This window comes from Ambystoma mexicanum, chromosome 1q, assembly GCF_040938575.1.
Source record: "Ambystoma mexicanum isolate Mex_15411 chromosome 1q, UKY_AmexF1_1, whole genome shotgun sequence".
NCBI lineage: Eukaryota > Metazoa > Chordata > Amphibia > Caudata > Ambystomatidae > Ambystoma > Ambystoma mexicanum.
Window position 1 is genome coordinate 982,703,606 of NC_090922.1, and position 23,614 is coordinate 982,727,219.

At 43.4% G+C, this 23,614-nt stretch overlaps 1 protein-coding gene across 1 annotated transcript in view; it reads left to right on the plus strand.

The window, feature by feature from the left end:
• Window positions 1-363: 363 nt before the first annotated feature.
• LOC138559733 (vitellogenin-like) overlaps window positions 364-23,614 on the plus strand; it is a 1,213,840-nt gene continuing 1,190,589 nt past the window's right edge. The window contains exon 1 of the mRNA XM_069642739.1: window positions 364-403. Coding sequence (XP_069498840.1) covers window positions 364-403 — 40 coding nt within the window. The remainder of the gene's footprint in view (window positions 404-23,614) is intronic.

Genomic DNA, 23,614 nt, shown 5'->3' on the forward strand with positions numbered 1-23,614 from the left:
TTTGGATTGCTTCTAATGCAAAATGGGTGCTCTGATTTTTCACAGTAATGGGGGTAAAGGCGTATGTTGCTCCCTGTCAGTTAACAACATCAAAACACAACATATATTCTTCCCATCGGAAAGCAAACACGTCGATAAGAGCTAGTGCAATTGGTACCTATATATATGATTTTACATCCCAATGGCAGTGGCTGGTATTATTTGCTATGTTAACACAGGCAGCGGTCCCTAATCTGTCCAACTGACACTGATTCTTAAAATATGTTTGCTCACCATTTCAAAGTCCAAAAGTATAATCAGATGGCAAGGAGCCTGTTGGTATAAAATGAACACACCGTGCTGCAAATGCACTTACCCTTCAGGATGCAGGCCCTTATACTAGCATTGGTGTTAACCCTTGTCAGTAAGTACCAATGATCTATTTTTGTATGTCTGGTAAATGTGGGGAAAAAAACTGGCAGAGTATTTAGTTTTGATTGATAAAATAACTGAAATATTGCACTACTTTGTGTCGGAACATACATTTACAATTAGGTATTTACATGAACAATGTTTTCTGAAACAGTAAACATGTTGACACGGTTTTGTAAACAGAGTTAAATTGAAAGAAGTGCTGTTATTAAACAAAAATACCTAAACATTGAATTTGCACAATAAGAAACGGTTTGTACTTATGACTTGTTATATACATAGTTATTTGAGGGGGCAGGGGGGGGTGTGTGTGTGTGTGTGTGTGTGTGCTATATCATGCTATTGAGATTTATACCATGCAGCACTGCCATGTCCAAGGTCGCCATTCACTCAATGGGATGTAAAAAGAAAGAGGATTGGGAGGATTATTTAGCGGGACAGAGAGGGATTGTGCAAGAGAGCGTTTGCTGTGCTCTTAGTAACTTCAGTCAGAAAAAAACGTCGCTGTGTGTTGGGTTTGCTTCTAGATGGTGTGGGGTTGGTGCTGTTTTGTTATATTGGTCTGTGGGCCTCATTACGACCCAGGCGTTAAGGGTTAACGCCGTCGTTAACCCTTAACGCCTATTCTGATTTTAACAGCTGCTTTTAGCAGCCGTTAAAATCCATGGCGCTAACCCGCCATGATGCTAATTCCGCCACCGTAATTTACGGTGGCGTAATTAGCGCCTTCCCCACTCCCATTATGCCCTATGGGGCAAAAATGGGAATGGGGAAGGGAAAATGGGAAATGGGGATTAACCGCCCCACTCACCTTGGAATGGGGCGGTAAATCCGCCATCCACCATGGTGTAAACGTAGTTTACACCATGGTGGTAAAGTTGGCGTACTTAGCGCCTGGGTCGTAATGACCCCATGTATGTGATTCTGTGTGTTCCTGTGGTGTATTGCTGGAGGTTTAGTGTGTTGGATTGAGTGGGATTCCGGAGGGGCGCGTTTGCTGGGTGATTTCAGGTTTGTACTGTGGTAGGGGTTTGTCTGGGTTGTGTTTTATGGTTAAGTGATGGGTTTGTAGGAAAGCAGACAGTTATTAGTAGAGTAAGTGTTGAGGGAGGTTTCTGCACTTTTGTAGGTTGAATTGTTTTGATTAAGCATATTCCTTTTACGGCGGTGGCACGAGATCTCTTGGGAAAGACTGACAAATCATTACGGCTTAGTTGAGCAGAATCATCATGACTGTCCCCTCCAGGGTCCAGATTACACAACATTTGCACCAGTGGAAGTGCAAAGTTTGCCCAGTATTTTGCACTAGGACAAAGTTGGCCCTATTTTTAAAAAACACTGGGACATATTAGAAAACAATTGCACCATGACAAGTGAAGGACCAGGGTAAAAATTGCCATAGTGCAAAAAAGATACATTTTCAATGTGTTTTTTCACCAGGGCAAAGTTTGCCCTAGTGCTAATACCAAATAATGCTGTAAAAATGTATCTTTTTTGCCCGAGGCCAATTTTTTCTCTTGTGCTTATACCATGCCAAACTGCATTTGTCATTGTGCAATAGTTTTCTAATATGTCCCAGTGTTTTTAAAAATAGGGCAAACTTTGCCCTAGTGCTAATACTGTGCAACTTTGCACAAGGTTTCTGTAATCTGGCCCCAGCAGGTGTCTCTCGCAGTGCATCCACGTGACTGTGGTGAATCTACCAACATGTGGGCACACCGCTACCAGACACCCACACCCTAGAAATGAGCAGATATGGGCAGAAAATGCAGGAAGTATGTTTCCGAGTTTTCCCCCCTCTGTGTCATTCAGCAGAATGAGGGGCTCATTTTGTTAAAATCTGTTTTTATCGTTGAACAACTATCTTCAGTCAAGCACACACATTTTACACAATGTCTTATGCTTTCAATTAAATCAATTAGGCTTTGTGTTCACGTAAAAATCGGGTAATTATATTTAAGGTGCCCTGTTTTCCGTTTTTATCGATCTATACACATAAATAAAGACATCAATAAATCTGTTTTCTATATGCATTTATTTTTTTTAACGGGAAAATAAAACAGAAAAACAGATCTCTTTGAGTGTTCCCCATCCTGTCAGTCATGGCTTGAAAGGGAGGATTTTTCAAACTGGCAACTCGGCGAGGGGAAAGCTATTATGAAATATGACATTTGAAGTTTTTTTTAAATTTCTGCTGAGAAGCAGCCCAGGTCTGCAGTAGCCACTTTTTTCAAAGCATGAATTTAGCTGGATTTTATGTGCAAGAACCAAGCTCAATGAATCTAATTTATGTTTCTGGATGTGCATGTTTTCTTATTTTAAATGTACGCTTTCTTTTTTATTGGAATAAATGCTGAAAAGTAAAAGTTGGACACGGGGGTGCTGGGTGGCAGGACAGTGCATTCCAAAGGGACTACACTGATGCAGGCTGGGGACAGGTAAAGAGGGGCTCTAAGAAAAGGGTGCGGTGCAGCTACAAAGAGAGGTCATTAAGTGAGGTATTGAGAAACCCCCTTATTAGGAAAAAAGCAGCAGTGAGGAGGGTGCCTTAAGGCATGTATGAGGAGTCCATCCATTACATCTGGGAAACTCAGAGAGATAGGGTAAAGAAAGCCACGGGGCTTAGGAAATCTGGAGACACAGTAATGACGAAATAAGAGGGGTGACACATTGGCATTTTATTGCAGAGAGATCATGCCTCCATGAAGCAGGCAACAAAATAATGTCGATGTGAATGCAGAGGGCATTATAAACGAGGGCAATGAAACTAGGCACGTGTCCAGTAATAGGCTGGCTGATTTGTGTCTTATGTTGGAACACTTGGGGTTACACCCTAAGCTAGGAAGGGTAATTCAGATGTGAACCCCTTTTGCTCTGTGCCTCGCAAGATGGCGGACGTCAGCCGCATATCGCTGAAGAGGCCCAATAGGGCAAAGACCCGAGTCTGGGGCAGCTGTTAGTGCTCTTGCACATAGCAAAATTGCCTGGCAAATGCGTTTCAGGACTATCCTTATGGGATGTACCAGTGTATATGTAAATACATAGTTCTCCACTGGCGTGTTACAATACTTGAGCGCAGACCCTTTTAAAAGTGGGGCCCATCTTATAGAACAGTTATTCAGACGTGTTTGTTCGCAGATGAGGGGTGCCCACATTTTTAGCAGTACTTAATGCTACATGTATGAAGCAGTTTTCCACGAATGCACTTTTTTTAATAAGTCTACATTACCTTTATCCTTAAGGCAGCACAGCACAATTTGTTCCTGGGTTAAGGACCTCAGTGAATCTGTTGACTTTGATCCAGATCAAGGAGAGAGTCATTCAATTGGGCCAGACCATTTATCTGGACTTTATCAATTTCAAGGTAGCCTTTGACTTGGTATCTAGAGAGCTATTGTTCTTGAAATTGGAAAAGGCAAAGTGTCCATCGCATACATTGGGCCTCATTCCGAGTACGGCGCTAACCAATGGCGCTATTAACGCCTTGGTTGATGCCGTAACCGGACCGACAGCGCCTTGGTGGATGGCGGAATTACCGCCCCATTCCAAGGTTGGCGGGGCGGTAATTCCCCATTCACCAAGGCTCTTCCCCATTCCCAAATGAGCCCCCATAGGGCTCAATGGGAATGAGGAAGATGCAAATAACGGCGACCGTTCATTACGGTCACCGTTATTGGCTGGAGGCCCCTTTGCGCCCTCGACTTTAACACCTGCTCAAAGCAGGCGTTAAGGGCGAGGGCGCAAAGGGAACCTCGGAGTATGGCGGTAAGGGATTACCGCCACCATCTCGTTAGCGGTGGCCGCTATCCCTTACCGCCATACTCGGAATGAGGCCCATTGGCTTTTATTATACAACTATATATAGACACATCTTTGCAAATTAGGTTGAATAGGGTGGGACTCTTGACACGCCCAATAACAACTGCAAGAGGGCTGAAACAAGGCTGTATATGGGGCCAGGTACGTTTTAATTATTTTATTTCAGATATTGGGAGATTTCTGGAAAGAGAAATTGCACATTCGGCTAAATTGGGTAATAGTCGTCTGCAGTGGCGTCTCTATGCACATGACGTGGTCATAATGGACGAAACAGTAATCGTACTCCAAAGATCACTGAGTGCCCTGGATCAGTATGTGACTGCTAATTACTTATCTATAAATGTGGACAAAACTAACGTCTTAGTTTTATGACTCAAAAATGCAAAGAGCGTTCTCTTAAAATGGAATGTATTCAAGAAACCCGTAATAGTGGTAAATGATTACTGTTACATGTGAATGAGTACTAATAGTAATAACAAATGGATTCCATATCTGGTGGATATTAGGAGAAAGATGGTAGTGGCAGCTGTGCAGGCTTCCATTATACATAGAAGGTATGGAAAATTCTCTTGCAAACCGCTAGTAATCTTTTAAAAGCAAAAGGTAACACCATTGATAATTTACGGGTCAGAGACAAAGATGGTAGACTGTGTGCCGGACTGGAAGAAGTTGGAGGAATTATTTTGGAGGAAAGTGTGCCTCTGCCCAATTGTGTTCCAGTGCAAATAATACGGTTCAAGCTGGGTCTGCTGTCTCTTGACATAATGTATAAATGGTGGCTCATTGGTTTATACAGGAAATGCATTCTGTGAGACCCAAACAATAGATCTATGCTTCAGAGGAGAGCCACCTTGTTGGCAACCACGGAGTATCGCTCACTGGGATGGAAGCAAACTTGTCTCGAAGTAATGAGCTTAGCGAAGTAAGAGCAGCTTATTCATTTATTTATATATTTTGGATTTATAAAGCGCCCAGCGGCCCGGAGGCATCGTGGCGCTGTTACAGGATATTCACCTAATAACACAGTAATACAAGTTGTAACAGATATTTCAAAGAATATATAGAAAAAGAAGAGTCAAGGATACCTCTCCCTTCAGCGCTAAGTGTAGGTAGACACACAACCAGAGTCTAATGTAACCTAATTAGATTACACTAGTTAGGCACACATATAGTTAAAACAAGACATTTTTTGTAATGTGCTATGTAATGTTCTATAGCTCATCAAACATCTATGTACCGAGTAGTGTGAAAAATTGTAAACTCAACTCGTTTTTTGCACACACAATTGATAATTCTTTCTGTTTTGTTTCGATATCGCCATTTTGTAAATGCTCTTTTAGAATAAATCTTGTTTTAACTATATGTGTGCCTAACTAGTGTAATCTAATTATATTACATTTAGACTCTGGTCGTGTGTTAACCTCCACTTAGCGCTGAAGGGAGAGCTAGCCTTGACTCTTCTTGTTTTATATATTCTCTACCATACCCTCATGAGTCAGGCCCCTTGTTAACAAAAAAAGGGTACCCAGCCTTTCTGCATTACAGATATTTCAAAGGCAGTATTACAGGTTAACATGACAGTGCTGATGGTCTTCCAAGGTTACAGAGGAACAGTATTGGAGGCAGTACATTTGGCAAATGGTCTAATTAAATAGCTTTGTTGTTAGCACCTTCCTAAATATTGTGAGGGATTTTTCATTTCTTAAGCTGAGTGGGAGCGCATTTCAGGCTTTTGGGACCAGGACTTCAAAGCTGATGCCGCCAGCTCTCGCTCTGTCGAAGGCTGGGACTGAGAGTAGGTGAGCGGTGAGCGTATTGATCACGTTTTGGTCTATAGGCCGGGGCCTGGTGAATTATTTCTGCTAGGTATGCCGGGGCTGTCTGGGCGAGGCATTTGTTCATGATCGTGAGGGCCTTGAATGTTATGCGTTCTTTGATAGGGAGCCAGTGAGCGTCTTTTCTTGCATGGGAGATGTGCTCTCTCCTAGGGATGCTTAGGGTGGCTCTAAGGGCGCTGTTTTGTGCAATTTGTAATCTGTTAATGTTATTTGCAGATGTGCCTAGGAGTAGGATGTTACTATAGTTGAGTTTTGTGCCAGTTGTGGCTCTAGCAATGTTAAGGCAGTTAGTTGGTGATAGGTGAGGTTTTACTGCATTTATGATTTTTGTTGTAAGTGCAGCTGATGAGGAGGTGGCACTGACTTGTCTGTCCATTGATAAGGTGGATTCCAGATATACACCAAGAGTTTTCACTGCAGGCGAGGCTGTGATAATTGAGTTCTCAATACTGAAGGAGCTGTATTTGTTGTCTAGTTTTTTTAGGGATTCTTTTGGGCCTAGTAGTAGGATTTCTATATTTTCCCCATTTAAACAGAGACCATTGACTGCCATCCAGGCCTGGGTGTGTGCATATGTCTTCTGGAGGGTGTTGAGGTCTTGTTCATAGTTTCCTGTTAGTAGGAGAAGAATTTGAGTGTCGTTGGCATAGTTAGTAAAAGCTATGCCGAATTCTTCTAAGTCGCTGAACAGGGGAAGGGTGAATAAGTTGTAGAGAGTCGGGGAAGTACATGATCCTTGTGACACTCTGCATTCAATGGGGGTTGGAGAGGCTGAGGCCTGGTCGGAGAAGACCCTCATGGCACAGCCCTCCAGGAAGGAGGTGATCCATACAGTAGCTTCTTGTGAGAAGTGAGCAGTGTCAGTGAGATGTTTACACAGAATCTTGTGGTCAACCAAGTCAAATCCAAGAGTAGCAGGAGTGAGGTTTTGCCTTTGTCCATGGCTTAGAGTAGTTGATTCTTAAGGTCTAGTAGGGCTGATTCCATACCTTGGCGTGGGCGGAAGCCAGATTGTCTTTTACCTAGAATGCTATGAGTTTCCAGGTAGGGCTGGATCTGTAGGTAGGCAAACGTGTATAAACAGGAATGCCACTAAATAAAGCTACCCGCCTACACGCATGCTGGGTGTGACTAGTTGCACCAAGTGTTAACAAATCATGTTGGTCTATAGATCCAAACATGATTTGCTAACACTTGGTGCAACTAGTCAAACCTAGCATGCGTGTAGGCGGGTAGTTGTATTTAGTAGTATTCCTGTTTATACACGTTTGCATTTTGTCCTCAGCCACACAGCCCCCTAAAAAAGAGGACTTTTCTAGCTCGAAACGCTTGATTTACTACCTCTGTAGGTAGGCAGCCTTGTCAAGAATTTTGAGCAGGAATAGTACAGTGGTGATTGGACGGTAGTTGTTTGGGGAGTCAGGGTCAAGGGTGGGTTTCTTTAGTCGTGGTCGAACCCAGGCTTCCTTAAGGGCTAGCGGGACAGTGCTGTTGGCGAATGGAGGCATTGATAAAGGTAGTGATAAAAAGGCCAGGGCTGTCACACAATCTTTGACTAAATCTTCTTTACGTAGTGATGGTTTGGTGCATTTCATGATCATTAGGACTTCAGGGATAGTAACTTCTCTGAATGCAAATGGTGTAGGTTTGTTTGAACCAAGAGGAGTGTCTGGGACTGGTGAGATAGCCGGAGGCTTTGGTGTGGGTGGTGTGGCTTTGGGCAGTTTGTCAAATTGGGACTTAATTTTGATCTGAAGTGTTTTGATTTTGTTTAACATGGCGTGGTGGATGTTGTGGATGTTGTTACACCAAGTTTCGTTTTTCTCGGTGGGTTGTGTGGAGGTTGGGGGGATCGTCAGCTCGTTATAGATGGCGAATAGCTCTTTAGATTGGGAGTTTGCTTTCTCAATTCTGGAGTTGGAGGTGGCGGCTTTGGGTTTAGAGATGGCCAGCTTGTATTGTTTTGCAACTGCAAGGTAGGTATCACTTGTGGTAGTGGAGGGGTTTGTTTGCCATGAAGTGAGTGCTGCTTTTTTAGTGGTTCGGGCGTCTTGGAGTTCTTGTGTGAAACATGAGTTGGCATGAAGTATGTGTTTGGCTTTTTTCATTTCTAGTGGGGCTATAGCGTTTAGAACCACTTTAAGAGTGGTGTTGTAGATCTCTACCAGTTCTGTAGGGTTGTTAGATGTTGGATGGGCAAGCGCTGAGGCTTCTAGAAGAGGGAGGATTCTTTCTACGGTGAGTAATTTCTTTGATCTAGCTAGTGTGGCTGGCACAGGAGGGTTAGGGTTCCCTCCTGTTTTTGAGGGCATGAAGAAATGCATTAGATGGTGGTCAGTCCATGGGCGTGGGGTGTTAGAGCTAATGACAACCGCACAGTTGTGGTCTGCGACCCAATCTAGTATGCGACCTTTGGTGTGGGTAGGGTCGTTGATTAGTTGCGTGAAGCCTAGGTCTTGAATTGATTTGGCGAGGGCTTTGCCATTCTTGTCTTTAGGATCTTTGAAGCCCAAGTTGAGGTCACCTAGAAGAAAGTTTCTTGTGTTAGTTTTGAGGTTTTACCCTAGGGTATGGGTGAGGTTTGAGTGGAAGGTTTTGAGTGGAAGTCGAGAGTTGAGCCTGGAGGCCGGTAAACAGTGTGTAGTGTTATGGTGTCATTTGGCGTAGGAGATATTTTTACTGAGAGCATGTCAAAGTTGTCAGCCTCAGGGTTTTTTAGTTGCCTGGTGTTTAGAGTCTCCCTGAGAATTAGGGTGACCTCTCCCCCTTTACTACGGTTCTGTCTTGGCAAAGGATGATGTAGCCTGGTGGTAAGGTTTGGCAAATGTCTGGGCCAGAAGCTTCATGTAGCCAAGTCTTGGTGATGCCTAAGATGTCTAAGTTTAGATCAGTAATGAGGTCTTGAATCTCTATGGCATGGACTGGTAGGGAGCGTACATTGATGAGTGCACATTGGAGTTGTGTTTTCTGGTTGTTCTCTGGTTTGGATTTTGTCAGAATGCTCATAGGAGTGACAATTTTGCTAGGGTTTATTGGCATAGGGCTGTGTGTCGGTGCTGTCAAGTGGACGGGTGGCTTAGCTGGGTTGTTCTAGGTCTGGCTAAAAGGCAGGCAGATCGGGAGCCTAACCTTTGGTTTCTAAGGTGGAGACGTAGGGGGTGAGAGTTGGTTTGTGTATTGTGGTATGGAATAGGTGTGGTAGTGGTGTCATTCAGCCTTGGAGCCTGGCGGACAGGTGCGGGTAATGGCGTGAGTGTGCTTGTGGGTAGTGCTGAAAGGAATAGTGTAGGTGGTACGTTGTGGGAAAGTGGGAGTGTGAGAGACATGTGTCAGAGAGAGTGCTCCTGGGAGGGTTGAGAGGATTGAGTCAATTACTGTGAGTTGTGCTTAGATGGGCTGGCAGCTTTTAAAAAGTGGGCAGCAAAACATTACACAAACAGGCAGCAGACCCGAGGGCAGTAAGCCTTTCAAAATGGGCAGCATTTGTGAGAGGTGAGCAATAGATAGGTACATCAGGGGCGTGCAGCATATGTATTAAGGATGGGTAGCAGACAGGTGGGCACCAATCAGCACAACATGTGCAGCAGTTTTGGGAGGGTGAGCCATAGGCACGTTAAAAAATGGGCACATATGCAAGGCACATGAAGTAGGCTTTTTCAACATACAATGGTGAGGCACTATGCAAGGCACAGTACGTAGTCTGGTTCAGCATACAATTGTGGGGCAGTATACTGAAGGCATTAACTTACTAGTAGTTGCTAGATGCCGAGTAAGAAGCATGTGGCGTTTTGACAGTTTAAGCAGTCGGTCCATGTTAATTGGGTTGGCAGTGGGCATAAGGCGTCCACAGTAAGTGGAGAGCACTGCCCAACAGTGAGGACGTATGGAGCAGAAGAAGCCGGTAGTGTCAGTCTCATACGTGTTTGACGGAGGGCTAGGAGAATGCAGCTATATTAAAGGGCCATGCATTATATTTAACTTGGTCAGCCAATGCGGATGGCGGGTGAATCTGGACACTTGGAAGTGGTCAGGGGTAGTCGCGCTAATACAGGGGACCTGCGTGGAGGGTAGGCGCGTTACACTTTAGTGGGGTTTAAGCAGTGAAACAGCAGCATTGCACAAATATGAGCGAAATTACACAGAGGGTTTACAACGTAGCACTCACGGCATACTGCATGCGAGGCAACTATACAAATGTGATACATGGGGTTACAGTGAACCTAACTAGCAAACAAGTCATTAACATTTTGCTCGTAATTGTGTGTAAGGTGTATCTACGGCGCACCGTGTACCGTTCGTACAGTTAGGCGGGTTTGGCACTATGACACTCAGTACATACTATGGTGGTACAGTCATACAATGTAAGTGTATCAGCAGGCGACCTTAAGGTGAGCACAATCAGGAGCGGGACAAATATGTGATGGGTGGGCAGCAGGGTGCTCAGAGTTCCACAATGGAGCATCAAAATAGGTGTGCCTGTAGCTCATAGTCGGCCGAGCAGAGGCTTATCATTGGGGGGGTTTGACTGATGGCATTGAGGTGGCGTTCATCTACAGCCAACTGATCTTGTCTGGTAGGTGAGGTAGTTGGGGTCGGCGGTGCAAGTGTAAGCATGGGTATGGCAGTATCGGACAGCAATTCCTGGCGACAGCGTCTGGCATTTCTGGACAGCCTCAGGACAGGAGCCTTATCTGGTGCCTTTGCTGGTGTCGGCTTGTGGCTACCAGTGCTTCCAATTGGCTTTTAAGCCAGATGCTGCAGCCAATAGGAATGAGGGTGGCATTGTCAGGGTGACGCAATTCACAAAGGCCCAGACATTACTTGGTGGCCATTTTAGAGCGGCGATCATCATGCATACTTTGTAGAGGTGAACGAAGATATTCGGGATTGGGGTGCTGTTGATTCTTTGTAGTCACGAATCAAACAAGTTAAACGAAGCAGGCAATCTCAACACGTGCAGATAACAATTTATGGCCTTGCTTTGAATCTCACGATGCGGGTGGCATGGGGAGCTTGCCTCCAAGCTGTTCACTTAGCTGGGTTGCGAGGAGCTGCTCCTGCAGCTGTGCGAACGGCACGGTGAACCTCCTTGGCATTCAGCGACGGAGCTTATATTGAGCTCAAGGTCTTAGTGGAGAATCCGGATAGACCAAACGTCAAACTGTGGCAGTATGATTGGAGGTTGACCTGGGATGATTGCAATAAGTATGACTTTTTCAAAAGGGGACACTTTTAGATAAAATCGATGAACAAGCCCAAAGGATACTACATGAAATTTCCAGTCCCAAAGATAAGGATGCCATTTTTAAGGTTGCGCTTAAATTGTCCAACCAGAGAAATCCAAGGTACTAGATTGAAATTTACCAAGCAAGAGAAAAGTTGTAGGTTTTGTAAGAACGTTAATGAATTAGAAACCTTGCTGGTAATGTGTCCGCAGCTACTCTCGCAACGAAAATTGTTTTTCCAAAACCCTTTTGAGGATTATAGGGGCCTCTCTCTGGAGATTTTATGGGAAATTATTTTTACTGGTCAGCGACAGACAGTGATTTTAGCAGCAGTTAGATATTTGCTGTTTTTAGATATTTTAGAAGACAGGAAACTCAATTAAACTTGAAATATGCATTTTAAATCGAGGCATAAGATAGATTGTTATTTAGGACGTCTCCATTGTTTATCAAAATGTATGAAGAAAATGCTGTCCAGTCAAAACATACTTTTCTAATGTATTATGATGTATCTTCTTCCTTTTTATTATGTTTCATAATGTCTGTTTTTATCGTGTTTGTAATATAATGTATTGAAAAGTTGAGTTACTGAATATTCAACTAAACAATACAACAACAAAAAATAGGTCTACATTACCTTTATCCAAAAGGTCACAAATTGTGATTTTGAGAAAAATGAGAACCCAGGCTTTCTTTAGGTCAAGATGTGACAACCGTGTTTCCAAATAAGGAATGATTAGCTGTCTGCAGAAGAATATTCTTTTTAAGATAAATATGTGTAATGAGCTTTCTAATAGAATTAAAGTTGCTCACAGTTTTCTCTTGCATACTGCATTACGTGTCTTTTAATTGAGCATCAGTGGATCATACCACATTCTTAATTGGTAGAATTTATTGCAGTGATTTATAATAAAGTGTGGGAGATTCTGTTTGTGCAAAGCCTGAACCATGCGCATTTCAACCGATTCCGCCAAGAAGAACTCCCTTTGAGGTTTGTGCAGGGCGGTTAGAGCAGGTCACCCTCTCGGTTATTGCAAAGCATACTTGGTTAGAGATTTTTGATGAGTATAAGGAGGAGGCTGCATTGGTGGTTGTAGAAGAGGTGGAACACTGAAAGTGGATTTAATCAAGTGCCAGATACAGTACAAAATGAAAATGGGGTTGCTTGGTTATTTTATTCATGTATCTATTTATTTATTTCACTTATAAAGCACGCAAACAACCCTGGGGCATCGATACGCTGTTACAGGTGCAAGTTATTTTGATTGAAGTGTAAATTCTGTATTCTGTATATATCTGTATCCCCCCTCCTGTCACTGTAACCCCAGCCCCTGTCTCTATGTGTCCGTGTGTCATTGTGTTCCCTGCCATCCTGTTCATGTGCCTGGTCTTGGGCGCTTTAAAGATAACCATTATTTCACATCACTACGCTTACTCTCTACTATACACCATCATTCAACTAGAACACAGCTATACCCCTGATTAATATGGCCTAGCTGTGCACATATGAATACGACCCCATGAACACCTCATTCCCCTAATAAAATGCAGCTAGCCGAGCACATTCCGGCCTAGTTGCTCACATATGCGTCCTTCAGGACTAACGCAGCCAGAGCCCAGTCTGGGTGTCCACCCACCAGACTGCACACATCCAACTGATATCTTCAGCACCACACCTAACGCTAGTATGCAGCTACCATCCGGCAATTACATCAGCTGCACACATCTGGTACACCCACACACCCTACAACAATAGCTCTCTCTACTGACCAGAACTACGGTTCCCGAGGGCATTCAACCTACCAGCGCTTTGAGGAAATACCAATAATATATAGAGCGCAATATAAATGCCAAGTAACATAACATAACATAAAATAACATAACATCATGCGTGGTTAAAGGTCAACAGGTCATTGCTTAGTTATTTACCCCAACAGGTGATATATTGTGCATGATGAGCTAATGTAGGTGCAGAGGGTGGACAACATAACAGAGAATCGAAATAGTGTTACAAATAGGTCTAGGTCTTGCTTTCAGCTTAGAGGTGCAGGGGATTATGTGGGTGAGGTGGTGTGAATTGATGCTCAGAGCAAGGTTAGTAGTTGGCTGGTCGTAGAAGCAGGCATACTGATTTTTGGTGGCATTGTGGGAGTCGACATAAATAGGGTTGATGGTATGTACAGTTGTAGTATCAAATTTGGAGCAGGCAGTATCGGCTCATGAGACAATTTCTGAAAAACTACTCACATGTGGCAAGGCATTGCAAGCAAGAAAATCCATGAGACTGGTGGCATTATTAATCCAGCTAACAGTTATGGGTGCATGATCGCAAAGACTAGCTTTGGCATTGTTATCTAAGACATTTGCAGCTGAATTAGCAACAGTATTTGTATTGTGAAGAATACTGTCAGTGCAAGCATCTATATGCATGTGGTTAAAAGGTTTCTGTGGGAAACTTGCCTCCCAACGTCCTAGGGCAGATGCTGATGAAGGGACTGGCTTCCTAAAGGCATCAATTTCCAGAATGTTTGGGGCACAGGTGTCGGGTGGCATGAGCTCCTGTTCCAATCTGATTGCGGGGTTGAAATTTCTGGTGGCACTGAGAATAAGCGGCATCCCCTGAGAGATGTTAGTGGTCTTATATGTGGATGTTGGTTGGCAGTACATCTAGGGGGGCAAGGTTCAGGTTCACAAGCAGCTGTTCTTTACATCCGCTCTACATGGGCAGTCGGGGCGTTGTAGCGTCCATGTGCGCAACCTCAATTTCTGGTTTGAAGCTGCCGACGTAAGTGTATGGCAGTGGGGCGGTTCTGTGGGGGAGGAAGACAAAGGGCCTGATTCCTGGAATTTTTTGCACCATTCAAAGAGACTTTGCACTGCTGAAAAGTGACTTTACACTGCCAACAGAAACCCTGAATCATTGAACTGTGCAAAGTTTATTCTTGCAGTGCAAAGTCATTTTTTTACTGCAGAAATGACTTTCTACTAACTCTGCACTGACTTTGTGCCGCATAAATACACTTTGCACAGGGTTTGTGTTGGCAGTGCAAAGTCACTTTTCAGCAGTGCAAAGTTGAACCGGGATTGCCGACCAAGCCCTTTAAGACAAGGTAGCAATACTTTGAGATAGATGGGGATGCAGAAGATACTCAAACATTAATAATCCGACTAACTCAGAAAGTTGGCAAAGTTTGACTGTTTTCATGTCAATTATCTAAAACAACAGACATCAACGGACGTCTCACAGCATAGTCTCGAAGCATTTAATAAAAAACATCACTTTTATAGCACACACTTGTCATTGCTAATGTCAACCTGCGTTGCAAACTACAAAAACCTATTGGAGAAAATTATAGGGTCTAAGGGAACATCTAGGTATATGTTCCATACTTATCTAAGAGAATGATAGGGTCTTTAATGTCAGGTGGGGTAACTAAGCCCAACCCTCAAACAGGTCACTATGAACGTCATCAATTAATCAATTACACGTCATCCCATTGGTTACACAAACTATAGGGCTCTTTACTACGTGGCCCTCTATAACTGGTTGGCACTTTTACATTCGTCAGTACTTTTCCACCTACACCAGCACCATGCATGCTGGTGTCCAGGTTCTGGTGGGATGGTCTTGACCATAGTTTCCCACAAATTAGCATATCATCTATCATCACCTCTGTGGTCTACACATCAATTAAGGCTTTGAACTCGACCATAGAAATGTCCCTTGCTGTGGAGAATAAGAGGGAGTAGAAGCATGCTCTGTCTCCTTGCCTTGTGGTTCATCATGATTGTCCCTTTCACCCATCCGCGTGACTGAAGACCATGGTTTTGAGCTCTTGGTGTATTTAAAATACTATTATTTCATGGACCTCTGACATCATCCTTGTTTTCGTGCATGTCTTCTGAACAGGAGTTTGTTCTTTCACATGTTTGTAACTACTTATCTGATCATTCCAGTTCAAAGCGACATTGGCTTCTTGGGACTGATTCCTCCTTGCCCTCTGAGATTCACTCCTGTAATTCAATTGCTTTTTAACTGAGACACACAGGAAAAGGCCTTCCCTTTTCTGGTCCAGCCTTGCTAACATGCGTAGTGGATTCGTCCATAGTTCACTCACCCCAATACATATATATATGTATATATGTTGGCGCTTGCCGCAACCTATTCACTACATTGCTAGCCTCTAGAATACTTTGTCTGCTTGCATTTCTTTGCATCTGTACACACGTAAAATAACTTGATACCTTCATCATCTTCGTAACATAAACATCTTCATCTCGATCCCGAAATGTTATTTATCTTTGATACTTTGTTGATGTTTATACAATATCTATGTTCTTTTGTCTCTGCATCTCTTCTGGGTGCGTCACTTCGCGTGACGTCACCAATCTGCTCTTTCCTCTTCTGGTATTTCATTCAAATGACCATCATACTGTCGTCTATGCAGGTATGGCTTTCTTAATGGGAACTTTGCTTCCAGGATTCTCCTCAGTATTGGTATTTTCACTGGTATTGTACGTACTTCACATTCTGGTTCCCAATATGTAGGCAACATGGGCGAGATGCTTGAGGTGGGGGTACTTGGCTCCTTCTCTATAAAGTCACCTTGAATTGTGCAAAATATTCTATTAATCGGGCCCAAAGTATCTTTGTACCTTCCCTCTGCGGGAAAGATTATGGAGGCGAGACTCTAAATTAGTAGGGCGGCTGGTTCCAGACTTTAGTAAAGGAAGGAACTTTAAATCTGAGATTTTTAGAGGCAGGAGATTATATTAACTGTCTGTAACTGAGTCTGCAGACACGTAATATTGTTCTGTAAACTATTAATGTGATTACTTTCCTGGTGGCCAGGTTGCATACCATACACACGTGATATTTGTTTGCAAGAAGTGATTACGAGGGACCGGGAGGAGAACATCCCAGAATTGAATGAAGGCAGGAGATTCAATTAAGTTGATGCCTGTAATGTGCATTCCACAACCCATATTGTTGTGACCAGGGATGAGGGATTTTGAGTGATATGGGTTGAAATGAGGCAAGATTCGGAAGTGCAGGCAACACATTCCCCGAATTTCAGTTTGACTTCTAAGTTTGTCAAGGCAAAGTTCACCCAGGCTTAGTAGAATAATAGGTGCTTGAGATTACTTTCAAAAGTTTGACTATCTACGTACTAGCCTTGAGGATTCTTCAAGTGCAATGTTGACCTGCCACTCTGATCTGTTTGTGGTACTCATTATGAGCATATTTCACCTGTGACTTATTTGTATGAGAAATAGCGGCCCCTGGGCTATGTGCTAGCTTCGCAAAATGTATGTTGCTTCGCTCATTGACAGTGTGAATCATGTATTGCTCCTGACTTTCCTTGGTCTGTTTTCATTGAAACAACTGAACAAAACAAGGCCAGATGGGGCGGCTGCTTGATATTCATTATACAGTATAATTGGAGATAAATCTTTCAGGGCTAAGGAGGAAACAGATGTATGCAATAGTTCATTTAACCTCTCTACATGTTTTGCTTTCTGATTTGCTTTTGGCAATGTAACCATGAAAAATGAGCGTGCATTGTTAACATTATATTTTCTACTTTAAAGCTACTTTGATGGCAACTTTCCTGTGCAGTTATGTTTTTGACCACAAATTATGGTACATGTTCTTGTGCCATGCTGTCCGAAAAAGGTATGTGAGCTTTGCTGGCATGACGGTGAACATTCAGCCTTTTAACAAGAATGCATCGGGTTTGCCTTTGATTGATTGATGCACTGAATCCTCAAAACTGTGTCTGTACAGTTTTGTTGGACTGCAACTACCATCAGCCCTCGCCAACACCCTGGCCAATCGTTTCACAAATAAGTAAACCGAATGTTCGGCTGCTCGGTTCGTGTTTTGTTCAATGGTCATGAACAGTTGATAAGCATACGATTGGTATGTTTGCTACACGCAAATAATAGATTTCATAGGATTTTGAGAACCCAGCTGAACAGCTTCCGTGTAGTTTGAATATCCAGCCAAGCATGCATTTTAAGAAAGCCCTTTTATTTTAGGAATTATTGCCATCATTCCTGCGGAGAAAGCTGTACACAGGGATAGCTGCCGTTTAAACGTCTAGTGTGTATGCAAGCCGGCTTGTACTGTCTGATAGTAGTGTGGTTTTGCAGACACCAATGTCATTGCATGTGGTTTGCTCAGGTTATTGCCACGTGGGTTGCAGAACTGAGTAAACTCTATCTGGTTATTACAAGCTAGGAATGATGACATCTAAAAATGTATTATGACTGACTATCAAATATTCCACACGTACATGCGTGCACTGCTTATTGTGACATTTGCACAATGCCATTAGTCATTGGATTAGAGAGTAAAAGTATGTTCCTGCTCACTGCCAATCAGGACCAGAGGCACCAGACAGAACGTATTGGTGTGCTAGCAAGAGGGTGTTCATGTTTAACTTAATTACAGCATCTACCCTTTCTTCTGTAATCATGGTGCTCGCCTGTTCAGCAATCAGCATCAGTACATGCACACAGCAATCTGATCTTGCACGTGGTCTCCCATCTTCCTCATTGCAACACTGTGTATGGATTGTAGATATATATATTGCACGACAATTCACCCACCAAGTCTTCATATGGCCCAGAAATGCTGAGGAAAAAGCACAGCCAGACAGACACCTTGGGTTTAGGATTCAGCACACATCAGCTACATCTATACCACTACATTTAGTGAATGGTCTCATAGATTATTCTTTAGCTCCTGGCCCTGGTGGAATGTCTGCATTGGTACTCAATAACAACCATAGTTTATGGCCATCAATGCTAGTTCCTCTGCCTGTATAATAATGTTTTAGCAGCACAACCATTCCGAGCCCACGCTATAATAGTTCCCATATACAAAAAGGGCCCTCATGATAACACCAGGAACTGTTGACAATGATAGATGCAACTAGTCAAATTTGCTGTTTGATCGTGTTAGGAAGAAGGGACGATCATCCCGGGCCCCCCAGCGCTTTAGAATAAAGCAGAAGCCTGGGAATATGCAGTAGGAGCAAAGGGAGGTCACAGGGGTGGGGGGCGTGCACATTTTGCCCAAGTATACATGGATAGTTAGATGCCATTTTTCAAATTGTGGCAGCCATATTAGAATCGAGTCCTAGTTTTTGTTCTGAAGTCAGGCTGCAGCACCGGATTGCACACGAAGATGTAGAGTGCATGTGAGCAGGAGGTGCCTGGGACAGGCCAGAGGTGTAGAGATTCACAGGCCCCCATTGTCTCATGTTGCCAACATTGTGTATCCCAGAAAGCATGTGCCTTGCAAGGCCACGAGGGGGTTGAGAGCTCACCATGAAAAGCGATTCCATGAGAAGGAGGGCACAAGTCCCCAAAAGCCTCTGCCCCAAGACACCCTGCATTCCAAGATAATAGTTGGTCCCAGTCCCCCGACCATACAAATGTTAGACCCTCTAATCGATCTGAAAAAAATGGAAGGTTGGGATTAGTGGTCTGCATAATAGGTTGCGTGATTTGTGATGTGAGGTTCCAGGAGGAATAAAACAAGGTATCCAGTTAAAATGTCAACATTTTTTTGAATGCAATAATGTGGAAAAAAAGAATGCAGAAAAAAAAAATTTGAATCTGTTTTTTTTATTTTTGTTTTTTTTTGGTTTAGCTAGTAAAAATTAATTTTAAAGAAACGGGCGGTTGGGGGATCCCCCCCATTTAAAAAAAAAAAATTGAATTCATTTTTTTCTGCATTTTGTTTCTCCACATTATGGCATTCGAAAAAATGTCATTCAACATATTCACTATAAACCATAAAACTACATAGCCAAAACACAGGTGGGAAGCTTTGGTTGGACGCCAATGTGTCTGGAATTGAGTTATAGGAGGTAGTCTTGCAGGCCCAGATGAGGACCCTCCAAGTTTCAGGCCGAGACTCAGTACAGTGATGCCGGCAGCACAGTAGCCCAAAAACGAAGCTGGTCAGCCACAGGACGGTTCCAGGGCACCTCCGAAGCCTTCCTTTGGAAGGACAATGAGCAGAAGTCAGGAATGGATGGTGCCTCCAGTCCAAGGGTCGTAGCTCCTTCGCAGGACTACTAAAGATCAAGAGTGAGACAGGACTCCTCCAGGACATTAGCAGAGGTTGGTTGCCAGGCCTCCTTCAGTCTGGTCTCAGGTCTCTTTGCGGGTCTCACAGCTGGATAGAATATTCCGTCAGGTTTCTCCAGGATCTCTGAAGAATGGGTACAGGGTCCTCTTCTTATCCTAAAAGCCAGGCAAGAGCTGAAACTCACACTAACCAATAGCAGGACTAGGCCGCACATATACCCCAGCAGTGGTCCAATCAGGACCACTGGTGGGAACATTCATGCATATGACTCAGACACACTGAAAACAGTTTTTGGATTGGGGTCAGACAGACCCAGCCCACATCCTGCCAGCAAACACACAGCCCTCCAGTAGCCCACCAAAAGCTCCTGCTTTCCCGGGCACTGGAAGTCCTTGTATGGATTTTCCTGGACTCTTAGACCAGGAAGAAGGCTAAAAGACAAGATGGCAAAAGAACTGGCAAACAATCTTGTGGCACGGCCATATTTGACCAGTAGCCACAGTTAGTAGCCAAACGCGGTAAATGCAGTAAAGTTAAAACGCAAATCCTCAAAAGTGGGGAAAATTCACTGCTGCCACCAGCCTATCCTTTCAACACACCTAGAGTAACTAAACATCCTCTGAGTGTTAATGAGGTGGGTTTGAGGCTCTAGGAGTGGAACCTGCCAGTGCTAAGCTCCAAATGTGTTTTGATTGCGATTTTCGGCAAGATCACAGGAGCGGTTTTGGGGTTTAGCCTAACCCCCAGTTTGGTAAATTGGAAAGAAAAGGTTTGTTGCTCCCGGCTATCTTGCTTGTAGTTTGTGAAATAATTATTTCTGACACTTTGGTTAGTTACTTTTATTTCACAAACTACAAGCAAGATAGCCGGGAGCAACAAACCTTTTCTATCCTCTGAGTGTTAGTCTAGGGCAAAACAAAAATGCACCCCATTGTACTGCAGTGTAAGCTGCTGTGCACAATGATAGAAAGTTACCACAAGTGAAACAAGTAGTAACATAGTAACGCAACTAAGGCAAACAAGGTTTCACAGTACTGACAGCCTAAAAGACATATCAGTTTCCTCATAACATATGAGCAAAGGCCAGTGCAGTGAAGCTTAAGACTTCACTGCACTGTACAAATGTGCAGTTCAGATTAAAAAATAAAAGCAAAAAGTTTGGAGGTTCCATAAAGATGGAAGGAAAGGTGCAGTAAAGAGAAATCTTTCCTAACACCAATGATGTGCAAGGAGGAGCCCACGTGGAAAAGGATGGGCAGAAGAGGCTGGGACCAATGGCCTGGCATCCCTTATGGAGCACGTAACCTCTGTATAGGGTCTTGACCAACCAGCCACGCGGGTTCACACACTCTGTAATTACGTCACTGATGACGATGTATGCCTTTATAACATGCTGTTCATACTGATTTCACCAGAGCGCGCCGTGGCAGCAGATTTCCTTGCTGGTGCATTCCCATTCTTGTGGAAATAAAACATTGTTTCCCTTTCAAGAAGTGTGATGGGCTTTTTTCCCTAGTGGGTTGTATTTTTTCTGGTGTGAGCATTGAGGGGCTTCGCTACATAAGCAAAGCTTAGATTCTATTCAACTATCAAATGGGATATATAAAATGATTAGGAATTTTTCATCATAACTAAACACCTTACTATAATGTGAACATGCCCATAAATCCAGCCTCTCTGCATGGCCTTTTCGGAATGCACAAACACTTTCTACTGAGTTCATAGAAAAATCATAGTGCATTAGCTGGCTTCTTGGGGGAATTGAACCTGGTTTACTGAACTTGAACAATGTTAGAGAAAGACTGGACACCAAAAGTACTATATCAGAACATGTTAACATCAGCCTTGTTTTGAGGCAGAGCTGCTTCATGATGCTAATGCTGTTCAACCTATAGATCACTCAAATGAATACGATCTTTAGCACTATTACAGGTTTTCCTCCAAAGCTGGATAATAGTCATGTGCCATACCTTGCGTGTGCCAAAAAACGTTGCTGTACTTGACATCACCAGGATTGTGCTACAGAGAAGCCTATATCTGGTCTGGGATTACTTCTCTGCCATTGACCTGTAGAGTCAATATATAAGTTAAAGTAATGTATTCTCATAAGGTATGAAATGTGGTATCCTAGCCTGGTGAATATTCTCTAGATCATTGGAAACGGTCGATATGTTTTGCTGTTTGGGCATATACATGTTAACTAATGAAGAGGCTTGTATACAGAAATGAATGTCTGAAAATAAAGAAACTTGACAGTTATTATGGTGGCACAGTAAAATCCCTATAATTAAAATGTATACATTAAAGATGTTAAAGCAACTCCAATATGGCTTGGATTGCAGACTTTTTAAATGTAGCTTGTGGGATGTTTTTACCCATGCATCCAAGCCCTACCATAAAACTGAGCAGTACTGGCATGGAAAACATCATGATGGCCAGACTCCCCAGAGAGTGCACAGGGAAAACATGAAGAATAGGCTGCCACCCATTTTTGCCTATGTTGTGAGCACAGGAGGGCACTGCCTAAAACCACCATTGGGCTACACACACAGTAGCCTGAAACCATTGGGAATGGCAATGCTGATTGCCAAAAAGCAACTCAGAACTGTGGGGAATTCATTTTCTTAATCCCAAAAATGGTTGCATTACCAGTACTCACCACTATCAGAAAGCCGGTGTTTTAAAACCACCAGACATTTGTGTAAAACTGAACAAATGAAACAAAACCAGACCAAGGAAAGACTTGCTAAGAGGTGGATACAATGTAAAACTATATTCTGAAATGACTTGAAGGAAGTAATTATTTAATGTATAGGTAAAAATTGTAAGTTTTGATTTAAACTGGGAACTAAAGTGACATTTAGCTGAAACCTGGCTTAATGAAACTGGATTCTGCCTGACAACTACCCCCGACAGGAGTTGAAACTGGATCAACAGCCACTCTTCCCAGGCCTAGCTGCATCCTGCTGCCCCTTGCCAAAAGGAGTTCAGCTCTCTGATTAGATTAGGGGTGGAGCACCTGGGAACTGGAAGGGACAGAACAATGCAACTTCCTTGACTCAGGCAAATGTTATATTGGGGGCGTCGTAAAATAGCTTCCTCTTGGGAGAAACTGGGGGGCAGCTGTGTCTCTGTGAACAAGCTGGCTTGGGGGAAGTGGATAAACCAGTTATTCCACCATGTGATGTGGGAAGCCACAACTTTTTTTGACCAGGGCATAATTTAAAAAAAGATGGATAATTCATAGTACAGACTTGTCAGAATTATATAAGTAATACCATTATTCTTGTGATTTTTCGGTGCACATTTTAAGAGGTGTTAGGACCCTGTGGTGTATTCTGGGGGGTTGCTAGCGGAAAATAGGGTCTTACTCCAAATGTCTGCATGTTAAAAATCTGACACTTCATTAATTAATGTCCATACTCCTTGCGCACATGTGTGTAATTTTGGGTAAATGTCCGATATTGCAAAACCAGTTAAAAAGCGCAAAATGTTGTCATTTTTGAATGCAAGCCCCCAGGAAGATCAGAGGCGGACAAGCATGGACCATAAGGAATATATAATGTGTACATGTAATTTCAACAAATTGTGTATCTGGGAAAGATGTATTTGAATCAAATATAGATTTGTGGGCAAACTGACCAGGGGAGGATCCTCTGACCCATAAACAGACCTCATCATGATGACAATCCATTTCCTTCCCCCAATCATGAGAGAGGGGAGAATTTTGCCTATGACAAGTAGAGAGGGGCAGGCTTAGCTAGGCCCAGGCACACACCCATTTTCAAAACATATAACAAGAGACTGCTGGGACAGGTAGAGACATTCAATTCCATTTGCTGCGGAGCATGCTGACCGACGACTTCACATCCAGAGATCCAGACTTCAAATCCATCAATCTCCAGAACCTGTAGCAGAAATTAACTCCAGAATGTGTAGCAGAGAGGCCTGAATCCACCAGCTGAATCCTCTTCAGCAGGCCTCAAAACTAACCAAACTATTCAACAGCCGGGCGAGCTGTTTGAAGTTTTGCCGAGAATTTTTGCAAGAACCTGTAGCAGTACCCAGAAAGCAGTGTTACATCCAGAATCCAGAGAGGCTAGACCAGCAGAGCAGAGTTTACCCAGATCGCTGAGAGCAGAACCGGTGCCTGATTGACCCGCCGAGCAGACAGAACCGCAGCCGGACGTGTTGACCAGATCCGTGACGAGGCC